At 35.3% G+C, this 14,075-nt stretch overlaps 1 protein-coding gene across 1 annotated transcript in view; it reads right to left on the reverse strand.

The window, feature by feature from the left end:
* Window positions 1–13,774, reverse strand: part of dpp6b (dipeptidyl-peptidase 6b) — a 298,152-nt gene extending 284,378 nt beyond the window's left edge. The window contains exons 1-2 of the mRNA XM_068224691.2: window positions 13,450–13,774; window positions 13,291–13,362 (exon numbers count right to left, since the gene is read on the reverse strand). Coding sequence (XP_068080792.1) covers window positions 13,291–13,347 — 57 coding nt within the window. The 5' untranslated portion in view covers window positions 13,348–13,362; window positions 13,450–13,774. The remainder of the gene's footprint in view (window positions 1–13,290; window positions 13,363–13,449) is intronic.
* Between the last annotated feature and the right edge of the window lie 301 nt (window positions 13,775–14,075).

Consider the following 14,075-nt stretch of genomic DNA (forward strand, 5'->3'; position numbering starts at 1 on the left):
CACTGTTAAAAGATTAGGATAAGGAATAAAGGATAACATAGACTGATGTCAGCCATTTGTTCAGCTGCTTAGCGTAGCATAATGCTTAATATTATGCTTAGCATAATGAAAGATTTCATTATATTTCTCTCTGTAGCACTTTACATTAAGCATTAGGAGGAAATATTAAATGCTAGAAACTGAATACAAATAACTCACCTTTAGAATAATCTTGTTTCTCTTTTCCCTTCACAGGATGTACTTTATTATTTTGGCATATGTTTGTTGACTGCGTTTGACTGTGAGTAGCTGCAGAAGATTACATCTACAACTGGACCTATACAGCGCATCCGGAAAGTATTTTTTTCACTTTTTTATGTTACAGCCTTGTTATAAAAAAAGATTAATTTAATTTATTTCCTTAACATTCTACACACAATACCCAATATCGAAGTGCAGATTGCATCAGTTTCCTTAATAAATATATATATATATATATATATATATATATATATATATATATATATATATATATATATATATATTTACCTTATATATAGAGTTGAAAATATTTATTTACTTTTTTTCCTAAGTGTATATAACTACTGCAAGAAAAAATCAGCATTAGGTACACACTTTCAGTACTATCTTTGCTTGAACTGACCCGATCTAATTCTGTTAATATGAAATGAACCTGCTCCCAAGTAGGTTTGAGCTACCAGAACTGTTGTTATGACAACAACTCTCGGATGATTTTAGAAGAACTAAACAATCACGAATAGTGTCACGAATAACAAACCCTAAGACTCAACTCACATACAATGACAAACTATGATTCACTTTAAAAACTCAGACAGCTACGTCAGGCCAAGGAGGTTGCTTACAGGAATGGGAGGAGGGCCTTATATAAGCAGGCCAAAAACACACTGGAAAAGGAGTTCAGAGACACAAAAGGAACTATTCTGAGAAATTAAGGAGTCGGTTCTCTTCCAACCACTCAGCATCTGTGTGGAAAAGTTTGAAAAACATCACAAACTACAAGATAGCATCCCCCAGCACTGTAAACAACGAACAATTTGCAAACGACCTGAATGAATTTTACTGCCGGTTTGGGAAAAACCCCCACATCTACCTTTCAGTTCAGTGAAGATGATGAGCGCCAGGTCTTCCGGAAACAGAAGAGGAAAAAAGCACCAGGCCCATAGTTTTATAACACCAGCCTGTTTAAAATACTGTGCTGACCAACTGGCCCCGATCTTCACCCTGATCTTCAACAGATCACTGGAGCTGTGTGAAGTGCTGTCCTGCCTCAAACGCTCCATCATCATTCACATCCCATAGAAACCCAAACTTACAGGACCTAATGACTACAGACCGGTGGCGCAAACATCTGTGGTCATAAAGTCTTTTGAAACACTGGTGCTGGCCCACCTGAAGGACATCACTCAACCCTCACTGGACTCTCTTCAGTTTGCCTACAGAGTAAACAGGGGTGTGGATGATGCAGTCAATATGGGACTGCATTATGTTCTGCAACACCTAGACAGATCAAGGACCTACATGTATGTGAGGATCTTTTTTGTTGACTTCAGCTCGGCTTTTAACACTATCATCCCAAAACGTCTCCTGCCCAATTTAACTCAGCTCTCCGTGCCCATCACTTCAAAAGACATCTTTGTCAAGCTCCTGAAATTTGCAGACGACACCACACTTATCGGCCTCATTCAGGACAGTGACGAGTCTGCTTACAGACAGGAGGACAAGGAGTCTAGTGCAGTCACAACAACCTGGAGCTCAACATGCTCAAAACAGTTCAGATGATAGTGCACTTCAGGAGAAATCCACCTGCTCTCCCCCAATGGGCGTCATGGACAGCATTGTGTCAGCAGAGGAGTCATTCAGGTTCCTGGGCATCACTATCAAAGGCTGTAGTTTCTTCGTCAGCTGAGGAAGTTCACCTCCTAAAGAAGCTGCTGGAACAGTTCTACACCTCAATAACTGTCTGGTTTAGCTCAGCTACCAAATCAGACTTTTGAAGACTATGTTGAATAGTTCGAGATGTTTGAGATGTTTCAGCAGCTTAATTGTAGTTCACCTTTGGTAAATTCAGTTGATTGTACATGATTTAAAAAGGCATACACCTGTCTATTTAAGGTCCCAGTGTTGACAGTGCATGTCAAAGCACAAACCAAGCATAAAGACAAAGTAGTTTTCTGTAGACCTCCGATATTGAATTGTCTCAAGGCACAAGACTGGGGAAGGTTACAGAAAACTTCTGCTGCTCTGAAAGTTTCAATAAGCACAGTGGCCTCCATTATCTGTAAGTGGAATATGTTTCCAGGACTCTTCCTAGAGCTGACAGGCCATCTAAGCTGAGGGATCGGGTGAGAAGGGCCTTAGTCAGGGAAGTAATCAATAACCTGATGGTCACTCTGTCTTAGCTCCAGCATTCTTCTGTGGACAGAGGAGAACCTTACAGAAGGACAACCATCTACGCAGCAATCCACCGATCAGGCCAGTATGGTAGAGTGGCCGGACGGAAGTCACTCCGAAGACTAGTGTGCCAAGCTTTTGGCATACAAAAAGACTTGAGGCTGCAATTGCTGCCAAAGGTGCATAAACAAAGCATTGAGCAAAAACTGTGAATATCTATGCACATGTGATTTTGTTATTCTTAATAAATTTGCAACAATTTCTTTTTTCACGTTGTCATCATAGGGTATTGTGTGTATAATTTTGAGGAAATAGATTAATTTAATCCATTTTGGAATAAGGCTGTAACATAAAAAATGTGGAAAAAGTGAAGCGCTTTAAATACTTTCACAATGCAGGTAATAAATCAGCTAGCCAAAGTATATGGCATATGATATTACTCATTTGTAACAATATCATAATTATTGTTTTAAGATGTGTAAGCTGATGTTTTCACTAGTCTAACATGGACCACTGGGACAGGTGCCACTAAGTTATTAATGAAGACACTGCTTCGGTAGCACTGACATGTATTATCAATAATATGTCAAGTTAGTTTCTTAATATGCACACTTGGGTTTAGGAGTGGTGTGAATCAAAAGGCAGAATTAGGCAGATTTTTTTTTTTTTCATATTAACAAAAACAGCACAATAACATATTTTAAATATTAAACAGATAACGAATGCTATATAATTTCATGTGCAATTTCCACATTTCTGCCAGTGCGTATTGTTAGTGTTATTGGAAAACTTTGATAATAGTTAGCAATTTGTGAAAGGCCAATTTGTGAAAGGCCAGTCTTTTCTTTTAAAATGAGCTGATTAATGGTCCATGTAGCATTAATTTAATTTTTAACATTAAAAATGAATAAAGTTGAAACTTAACATAATGAAAACATCAATGAATCAATGTTCAAGAGTTCATACTTAGCTGATGATTAATAATAAAGTCTGTTTGGCATTCAGTCCTGAGAGAGCCCTGAGCACAGAAGGTCTTCGAGCTTGGGGCCCCCTTCCATTTGAAGGCTGAGAGAGGAGTTTGACCTCTAGGAGGTCTTAAGTGCTTCCCTGCTTGTTATGGCAAATGAGTTAGAAATTGTTAAGAGAGATATAGCTGACTAAAAGGGGTTGCACACCGGATGTGCCGCTCGGCGACGTGTTGCTTAGCGACATGCCGCGCCTTGCATTTTAAAACTCTTAACATAGATTTCTATGAGAGTATGCAAAAAGCGGCTGTCTGTGGCATACCAACTCAGGACACTGTTTATTTTCTGCCACACCACAGAGCACCATCTAAATAGTTTCATATTAAATAACATTCGAATGTGCGTGTCTGGTGTATGATACTTCCAACTGTCATGTGTGTGCCGTGTTGCGGAGCAGAGCAATGCATCTGATGTGTGACGCCCTTAAGAGTTCGTCTACAGTGCCACTTTGGATTAGGCAATTCACTTATGTCCCATGTCTTTTGATGGTGAGAGGAAACATACAAACACAAACAACATTCCAAGAAGGAGTCAAGGCTGGCAGCATACCATCAGAAATGAGGACACACAAAAAAGATCAGGACAGGCAGCAAGCAATCCATAAATAAGCAAACAGTCCAGTCAGCAACAATAAATAATCCAGGAATACAAAAGAATGCTACGAAATATCTGCTGAGGCAAAACAAGGCTTTGCAAGCATTCACTGAGTTATATCAGTATACAGGTATACAGTTGAAGTAAGAATTATTAGCTCCCCTTTGATTTTTTTTTAAACATTTCCCAAATGATGTTTAACAGAGCAAAGAAATTTTCACAGCATGTCCGATAATATTTTTTTTATTATTTGTTTCATTTTGGCTAGAATAAAAGCAGTTTTAATTAAAAAAAAAAACATTTTAGGGACAAAATTATTAGCTTCTTTAACCTATTTTTTTTCTCGATTGTCTACTGAACAAACCATCATTATACAATAACTTGACAAATTACCCTAACCTGCCTAGTTAACTTAATTAACCTAGTTAAGCCTTTAAATGTCACTTTGAGCTGTGTAGAAGTGTCTTGAAAAATATCTAGTAAAATATTCTATACTGTCATCATGGTAAAGATAAAATAAAATCAGTTATTAGAAATGAGTTAAATAAACTATTATGTTTAGAAAAATGTGTTGTAAAAATCTTTACTCCGATAAACAGAAATTGGGGAAAAAAATAAACAGGGGGGCTAATAATTCTGATTCATCTGTATATGGATTGAAATTAATACTTGAGAGTGAGAGATTTACTTTATACTTTCCTACTGATTTTCATTGGTAGCTTCTTGACATGTTTTTTTTTTTTTTTTTTGCTTTGCTTTTGAAAAATAATATATTATTTAAAAATGTTTAATAATAACATTTTTCCATTGTGCCTTTTACAAAACAAGCCAAACAGGGGAACTCATGGGGAAATCCACGCAAACATGGGGAGAACAAGTAAACTCTGCAGAAATGTCAAATGGCTAGGGAAGCACTTGATCCAGTGATATTCTTGCTGTGAGGTAACGATGCTAACCACTGGTCCGCCATTCTGCCCTATCAAGGTAAAAGAGTTCTTCAAAACAAAGTTAACTAAAGTGAAAAACTCTGTTTTTTTATAGTGAGATTCATTTGATCGAGCATCATGTGTTAGCTGATGCGGCATCAGCCATGATCAATCATAAGCACTTGCATGCCTGTAAAGATTCTTTGAGAAAGCGAGTTCTGAGAGTGTTGCAGTACATTGTTGGACCAATGGTGGACTTGAATTGAGAAACTTGTGTTCAGAAAATAAAAGAAACTGTACTTAAATGTTTTGTCAAACGGCTGCAGCTTAAGTCTAGTTCACACTAGAGGATTTTAAGTCCGATTTGAGCCCAATTTGAAAGTTAACGAGCTCGCCGACAGATCGGGCTGTGATCTGGGAATTATGTGTGATTTTTCAATAGACCAGAACAAAGCTGGTCTATTGTCCCGCGCAGAGCTCGTTAGTTGTGCTCCTCACTTACACACTGCTTAATACACACAAGATGTAGAGCAATATGCAAATATCTTTACATATGAAAACGAATTAAAATATTAAGGATATATAGGATATAATAAGGATATTTATAAGATATAAATATAAATGATTTAAATATAACAAAACATATTTTTTTCTAGTCTACATAAATATAAAAACCATACTTTCATGCCTTCTTCATTTAGTGGGGCTTTTTCAGTTTATTCATAACAATTTGCTTTTGTATAATGCTATTATTATTAGCAGTATTATTTATTATATGCATATTTATATTTGTTTTATTAAAAACAAGCTTAGGTTTGCCCACCTGTCAGGTTTTAGACCATATGGGGCATAGCATGTGAATTAGGATATAACTCAGGTTTTTGACCACACTTCGTTATTATTGTTCATTCATTTGTTTGCTGGAAATTAAAACTGAATTTAGAAATAGTTTTGAAACAAATCTTTGCACTTAAAAAACAAAATTATTATTTATAGGCTAATTGATGTCTGTGCGTACAAGGTTTCCCTATCCACGAAAGTGAAAGTAGATAATGAGGAGACTTATCTCTCATTCTCATGCTTTAGATGCTCTGTTTAACTGTTTTCTTGCTAGTGAAATGCTCAGTTTTACCACTTACACTTACTTTATGTCATGTAAATAGCAAATGTGCCATAGCACGACGCAACTGATTCTTAAAGGGAATGGGAGATGAGACTGGTTGGTTTATTCTCAAAACACAACTATAACTCATTAAGAAAATAAGCTCAACCCTTTTAAACCATGCGCCGTGGCGCAAAGCGGATTTTTCTGTCCATATATTAGCAAAAGTGGATTCTGACACGCCCTGAATGCGTTTGCACCCTGCGCTTTGCACTTTGCGGATGGATCGTCAAAATAGAGACCCATGTTTCGATCTTCGATTGATCTCACACAGCCATGCGATGCAATTTCGCAGGTCAGAGTTTACCAAGCTTGAACTTTCCAATGCAGCAAACTGAGTACCTTAGCATAATAATAGCATTGGTGTATGTATAAATGCAAGTCCATGGGGCAAAAAGTGAAAATTGCAATTTAGTATTCCCCAATAATTGTGACGTTATAGGAAAAATAAGAGGACTTTGTTGAATCAAGACCTCTTTTTTGTTTTACTCAATTGACAAACTTATAAAAATTAATAAAGTTTTAAGCCATACAAATTCAAATAAAATAATTTTCTGTTTAATATTTATGTAAAACAATGCTAAATGCTTATTTTAATATGTATATTTTTTAACTTCAGCAAAATAGTTCACAACAGTCAGCTGACAGCAATTAAATTTGAAAGTTAAAAATATGGAGATTGGTGACATCTGGTGGCTAATTATGAAACAAAAAATACTGTTTGTGTGTGACATTGAACTATTGGCTCAGACCTTCATTTAGAAATATGTTGATCTGCATTGTTTTGCATTTATTGATTTTTATTTGATAAATATTTTAAAAATGCTTAGCATTATTGTATTTCCCATTCATTTCCTATGTGAAACCATTTAAATAAAATTATTTTGACAAAAAAAATGTGCCTTTCCCTTTGAAAGCATGTAATGATAATAAAATATTGGATATTCCAGAAAAGTAACTTAATGGTATTAGGTAAACTGTAATGTTACATTTTTGACACTGCACCCAGGTCGGACAACAGTGTGTCTGCAGCAGCACAGTGATTGTTTTTACCCCAAGTCTGCTTTACCTGTGCTGCAAAATACAACAAGTTCTTTGTGTGCAAAATTGAAATTGATACTTCATTCATTCATTCATTTTCTTATGTTTCATTATGTTTTATGCAGCAGATGCCCTTCCAGCTGAAACCCATCACTGGGAAACACCCATACATTCATTCACATACAAACATTATAGACAATTTAGCTTACCCGATTCACCTACAGCACATGTCCTTGGACTTGTGGGGGACACCAGAGCACCTGGAGGAAACCTATGCGAGCACAGGGAAACTCCTTACAGAAATGCCAACTGACCCAGCAGAGGCTTAAACCAGCAACCTTCTCACTGCCTAAAATTGATGCTTATGAAATGAAAAGTATATGGAGAACAGAGAGAAAAAAAACACTTGCCCCTCAGCAAGAAATCACGTGACAGGCTGTATGACAGAAAAACAAAAACAATGAAATATGGATGACGCTCTTTATCAGAAATGTTGTTGTCATTGACAGTTTTTAAAAACTCTGTAAGTGCAATGTTTACGTGTACTTAGAAACTACTTTACAAAAAAAGGCAAACAATCAAACATATCCTGCGTAAAAGCACAATGGCCAGTTCCTTCTCCGCACTAGTTGTGATGAATTGAGTTCTGAATACAAGCTATACACAAACTGCAGATGGAGTATTTGATGAAACAAAAATAAATTCTATACACAGAGTTCTCTAAACTGGCATACTACTACTACTACAACAATGTACAGATTGTTGCTTCAGAAGCTACAGAGCAGAATCAACACATTAACATTAGCATTTAGCCTAAACCAAAACAGTTGTAAGTTGAAAAGAAGGCCTGTAAAATTGTATAGCCTAGGTCATCATTGTTGTTGTTTTTTTAATTGTTTAGAGTGGTGTCAGAAACACAATTTGATTTAAAACATACCATAGAGTGCAGCTTGAAGGGTTACGACTGCAAATCAATATAGGGTCTGGTTATAATGTTCATTAGCAACATTTTGTGAATGCCCAAGTGCCTTTAAGTTGATACATTCACTGTCTCTGTAACTTAGACACAGACTTAAATATGTGGTTTACTTGTAATCATGCTTTTGGACATCTTCCACTTGTGTGTGACTGTATGTGTGTTTTGCAAAACTATCTGATTTCAATATCAATATGATTTCTCTCTGTGATTGAAAACCAGTTTGATGAAGTCTTTCTCTCGCTGTTTCCGGCAGGAGCCTTAGTCAGCTTCCCGATATATTTTTGAGCTCTGTCTTTGGGGGTTTGATAAGGTTTCATTTTAGATCGATGGTGTAATAAATACAGATCTTTTTCAGTGCACCCATCTTTTAGTTATTTTTAGGGAAACTGTTTGAGATTACAAATAGTCTTAATGATTTTTATGCTGTAAAAGTCATGTTGTATATTCTATCCCTTTCCCTAACACTACACTTGCTTCATATGGAAACCCCACTGCAGATTTTGAGCCAAGTCAGATTAATTTCAATAGTGCTTTTAAGAATGTAGATTGTGTCAAAGCTGCTTTACATAGCAGGGATAAAAACAACAAAAAGCCATAATTTTTTAATTTATGGAATGTAATTAGTTTATTGTACCCTAATTTCAAGTTGAACTCTGGTTAGGTTGTATATTATCTTTAAGTAATCTGAAAAATATTTTTTATTGATGTTAGCAGAACAAAAAAATTGACTGTTGGAGTTCCACCACATGATGGCGACAAAAACCCAGCTTAAGTTTCAAACTAAAGCTGAAAAAATATAGAACAGGTAAGTGACGGTGACAATCTAAGTCGATCTCCCTCTTTTGTATTTTGTAGCGCTTTATTTATAGCACAGTAGTCTTATTTGCTTTGTTTCTGCTTCTTCTGCCTTAATTATTATGATATGCCCATTGCAACAGAGAAATGTTGGGAAATCTCTGTAGACTGATGGAACTGCATGCCGTTCAACCTTATAATTTTAAAATGTGAGCAAAATCAGCTGTTTTGTCATCACGCTACAGAATCATTCAAATACTAAAGTCAATACTAGCTCTCAAGCCAAGCACGCCCCCTACCAGTGCCGATATACAGCACTGCTACTTGCGTGATATTTCTTTATATATTTATATATCTGTTACACTCACCCCCTAAACCTCACTTCCATCCGGGTCACGATAGTAACATATACAATTTATACAATATTAATTACATTATTTTAATATTATTGTAGGTTTAAATGTAATAAGACCTAACTTTTAATATTTAATAAAGAAAATCTACACTTTATCTGAGTAATTAATAAATTATCTGTAGAATATAATTAATATAATATCAATATAATGTAATACTCTGTAATAATTAACATCACTACATATTACAGTACAATACTCGATTACTAAAATAATCAATATCTGCTGCCCTACTATATTCTAGCAAAACTTTTTCTTGGACTTAGACAACTTCTAGATAATTGAAACAAGCAGGGATCAAAAACAGGAGCAGTGCTAAAAGGGGTAATCAAAAAGAATAATCTGTCAATTAGGCAAAGGTCAGGGCGGGCAGCAAACAATCATATAACAAGTAACAATACAAGAATAAAAATAGGGAAGACAGCAAGAAACACTTGAAAAACATCCACAACTTAATCCAATATTCCACAATAAAGTCCCGATTGGCATCTGTAGCAGGGCTGTCCTATCTCAGTCAGTTTAGCTCCAACGTGCCTCTACACATTTGCCTCATATATGAAGCAAGACCATGATTAGCTTGTTCAGGTGTGTTTGATTGGGGTTGGAGCTAAATTTTACAGGACACAGGCCCTTCAGGAAGTTTGTGACCTGATATATAGTGTGATCAGAGTCTGACTGGCGCAAAGCATGATAGGATGTGTAGTCCAGATAAATGGCCTGTGGGCTGTACATATAGCTGGAGTGCCCTCTAGTGGGTCTAGGTCAAAGTGAAAAAAGAGAATACCTGCTGCCACATGGCAAATAAAATAAGCAATGAGTCAAACAACAGAAATAACTGTCTGCTGTCTAAAATAATTATCTTAACAATTTTGTAAATATGTTTCAAGTGTTGCTTTAGAAATTCAGTAACACTTTTCGCAACTGTGCTCAAAAAATCCTTAAAAAATTTATTCCATTGCCTAGTTATTCTATGACCTGGGTTCTATCACTAAAAAAAGCATTTAACACTACTCAACTCGGTGTCAAGGGACAAAATGATTGATCCGTGACAGCAAACAGCCAGAAACCACTGATGGGTGTATTGTTTCTAGTCAAAATATCTAAAAAAAAAATATATATCATTTATTGACAAGTAAAACAAATTGATTTGTTTTAAGATGTAATATGTCAAAATTAAGTTTTTCTCTTTTAAACTAGCAAAATTATCTGCCTTATGTCAAAAAGAAAAACAAAATTATTTTGCTTTGATTTATTTATTTTTAAATATTTAGACTAGAAACAAGACAAAAAAATCCAAGTAAGAAATGTATGTTTTGATTTCAATAATAAATACTGATACCACAGTAAACAAGATTGCTTTGCTAAATAAACTATAACAATAACTACTGGACTGTGCTCTAATGACAAAAATGCATTCTGTCAGCAGAGGGTGCACTTTGTTTAGTTTGATGCTCCAACAGAATCTGGACCCCCACCCGAATATTGTTCAAACATTTAAGAACTCTCACTGTCATAGTCATTTGTAGTAGCAAACTGTGAACAGTATTATATGCCCAGAGCCTCAGTTTTGCCATTCTTTTTTATATCAAGTGGGTGCAAACATTTCAAATGATAAAGCACTCAATTGATAAGTAAAAATTACAGTTAATTCAATTTAATTCTATTCAATTCAGGTTTTGGCTGATGTTTTTTTCAAGACAGTTGCATCTTAATGAGTAAAGGATTAAATATGATTTTAAGTTGGCAAAAATGTTGACAGTTCACGTATAGCATGTGATGTCACAAGCAGCTATAAGTCAGTTTAAAAAAGTAACAAATGACTAATTATATAATTAAAATCGTATTTCAATTACTTGATGAGGTGGTGGCACAGTAGGTAGTGCTGTTGCCTCATAGCAAGAAGGTCGCTGGTTCAAGCCTCGCCTGGGTCACTTGGTGTTTCTGTGTGGAGTTTGCATGTTCTCCCCGCATTCGCATGGGTTTTCTCCGGGTGCTCCGGTTTCCCCCACAGTCCAAAGACATGCGGTAAAGGTGAATTAGGTAGGCTAAATTGTCTGTTGTATATTGGTGGGAATGAGTCTGTATGGGTGTTTCCCAGAGATGGGTTGTGGCTGGAAGGTTATCCACTGAGTAAAACGTACTGGATAAGTTGGCGATTCATTACGCTTTGGCGACCCTGGAATAATAAAGGGACTAAGCCGACAAGAAAATGAATGACTTTTTGATTTTAAATTACTTGATGTAATCTAAATACTCAATAATAATACTAATAATACATAATACAATAATACTCAGTAGTTTATTAATTTCACTCATTACTTCAAATCTCAATGCAGAGACAATAGAAATCAAACTCTTTAAATTGAAGTCAAACCGTCAAACAAAGCAAACAGGATATATATCTAAATATTATTGATATTAAAATAATTCACCACATTTCATACATATATTGACACTAATTTCTTAATTTAGAATTTTTCGAAAATGTGAAATTGACTTAATTTAGCCTTCTTTAAAAAGTAAATTTGTATAACAAAATATTCTGCTTCTCTGAATAGATTTGTACAGAACTCTTGAATTTATATATTTTATATAAGTATATTACAAGTAACTTTAATGACTGAAATATAAAAAACAATCCCTTACTTAAATTTTTCAGAGAAATTTATTTACAGTAACTACTTTGTCGCTAAGTACACCCAACACTGGTCACAAGACCTTAAAACTTTGTGAGACAAAGCCCCCAGAGAACAACAAAATAAATAAATCTCAGAACATAAATATTAAAAGAATGACTTAAACTCTAAAAATTAGGGTAGGAATTACAGAGGAATATAAAGTAGCCAAATTCTTACATCTGCTTTGAATGCTTCCCAGGCTAAATGAGAGTCAGTAGTCAGGACTTCAAAAAGTAAGACTTGTAGAAAGAAGAATGGAAATGTGGACAAAGAGACAAGAGCAACACTTTTAAGCCTGGTAGTTAAAGTGTGACAGTGTCATCTATGACATATTAGTGAGATATCTGAATGGATTACGTTGCAGAAAAGAGCAGGTTCATGTTACTAGTGTGGTTTAAGTCATCCGTAGGATCAAGTGACCAAGACAAGACCCAAGTTCAACTCTATATAATAGTCTCTGTAAGATCATTAGTGTTGCCTACTCAGCTGTAAATAAAGGGTCACAGAGAAATGTAAATTATTTCAGGTAAAAAAAATTTAATTCATAGACATATATTACAGTATGGCATTTTCCTCATTCAATAACTACACTTAGGACTTAGTTACTTCACATCCTTATTGAAACTCTTATTGAAAACATACTTGTAACAGATACCAAAGCTATCTAAAAGTGTATGGTTGCTGCATTGAGAATTATTACACAGCATTATTGTGCTTTACTATGAATAACTACAGTTGTAAGTACTAAATCATGGCTATAGCTTATAAGCTTTGCATTGAATCAATTTTATATTATACCATATAATTATATCTTTATGTTAATAGTGTATTGTAGATATCATCAATTCATCCATGTAAAAATATGCTGCATAAAAATGTGCCAAATGTGAACTTTGGGGGGAAGAGGTATTCAAAATTTAGATTTTCACTCAATTTATAAAACGTTTTAAACTTCTATATGTTATGTAACATTCAAAAGAGCAGTTATCCTACATAGGGAGCTTTTGGAGTAGGACAGGCTGCTTGGCTTTTTGCAGTCCTGGGGTTTTGACTTTCACTTCATAAATCCTGTCAAGTTCACATAGTTTTTCGGTCCCCTGAAACTTAGTGTTAAATGAAGCACAGTAAAAGAGAACAAAACAACTTGCGAGAAACAACAACACTTGACCTTCTTGAGATGAAAATTGCTAAACCTCAGTCTTACAACTTTTTCCTCATCATGTGTCTTAAACCATTATGTTAGAATGTGAAAATCAACAGCTCACCTTATCATCTTTGGTTGAGCCTCTCCTGTAATTCCCTGCTCCAGCAGACGAGTTCATCCCTTAATAATGTGTCTGGGACAGAAAAGAGCTGTAAATAAATCCATGATAGCATGTTCTTTAAATGCCTGGCAAATAAAATAAAATAATATATTCCCATACCAGAAGTCACGTTTTGCGTTCAATGATAAGTGTATCACGTCGTGTTGGTGATGTGAGTACTGTAGTTGTCTTTTTCCGCGTTGTTCTCCAAGGTAAAATATTTAGTCAGCTCTCAACATCCGATGCAAGTATTCACTTTCCGGGAATGACCCATTCTCACAACCGCGCGCGCGGTGAATGATGTGCCGACAGGATTTGTGACAGTAGCGAGTTGAGAAGATTCACGTTGAAACGACAAAGCAGCAAATGCACTCTGCAGCCAGTGCACCGCCTACCTCAGATAGTCTATTCTTCAGCGCGGAGAGCGCTCTTTCAAGATTGTCTCTTTGAAATGGTCTCACAGGTTCACGTTTATAAGGGTATATAGCAGCGGTGAGCAAACTTTTTAGACCAAGGGCCACATGTCAAATTCTTCAAAAGATATATTTTATTTATAGTGGAAGGTTGCATGGAACATGTAATATCGTACAGTAACATGTCACATTAACACAAATAGTTATATTTGAGTCAAATATAACTTTTAATAACTTTTAATAGTTATTATTGAGTCAAATTTACAAGTCAAATGAATTTGCACTGCAACTTATATTTACTTATAATTATCATAAAACAATAAAATAATCCCT

Source organism: Danio rerio, chromosome 2 (assembly GCF_049306965.1).
Source record: "Danio rerio strain Tuebingen ecotype United States chromosome 2, GRCz12tu, whole genome shotgun sequence".
NCBI lineage: Eukaryota > Metazoa > Chordata > Actinopteri > Cypriniformes > Danionidae > Danio > Danio rerio.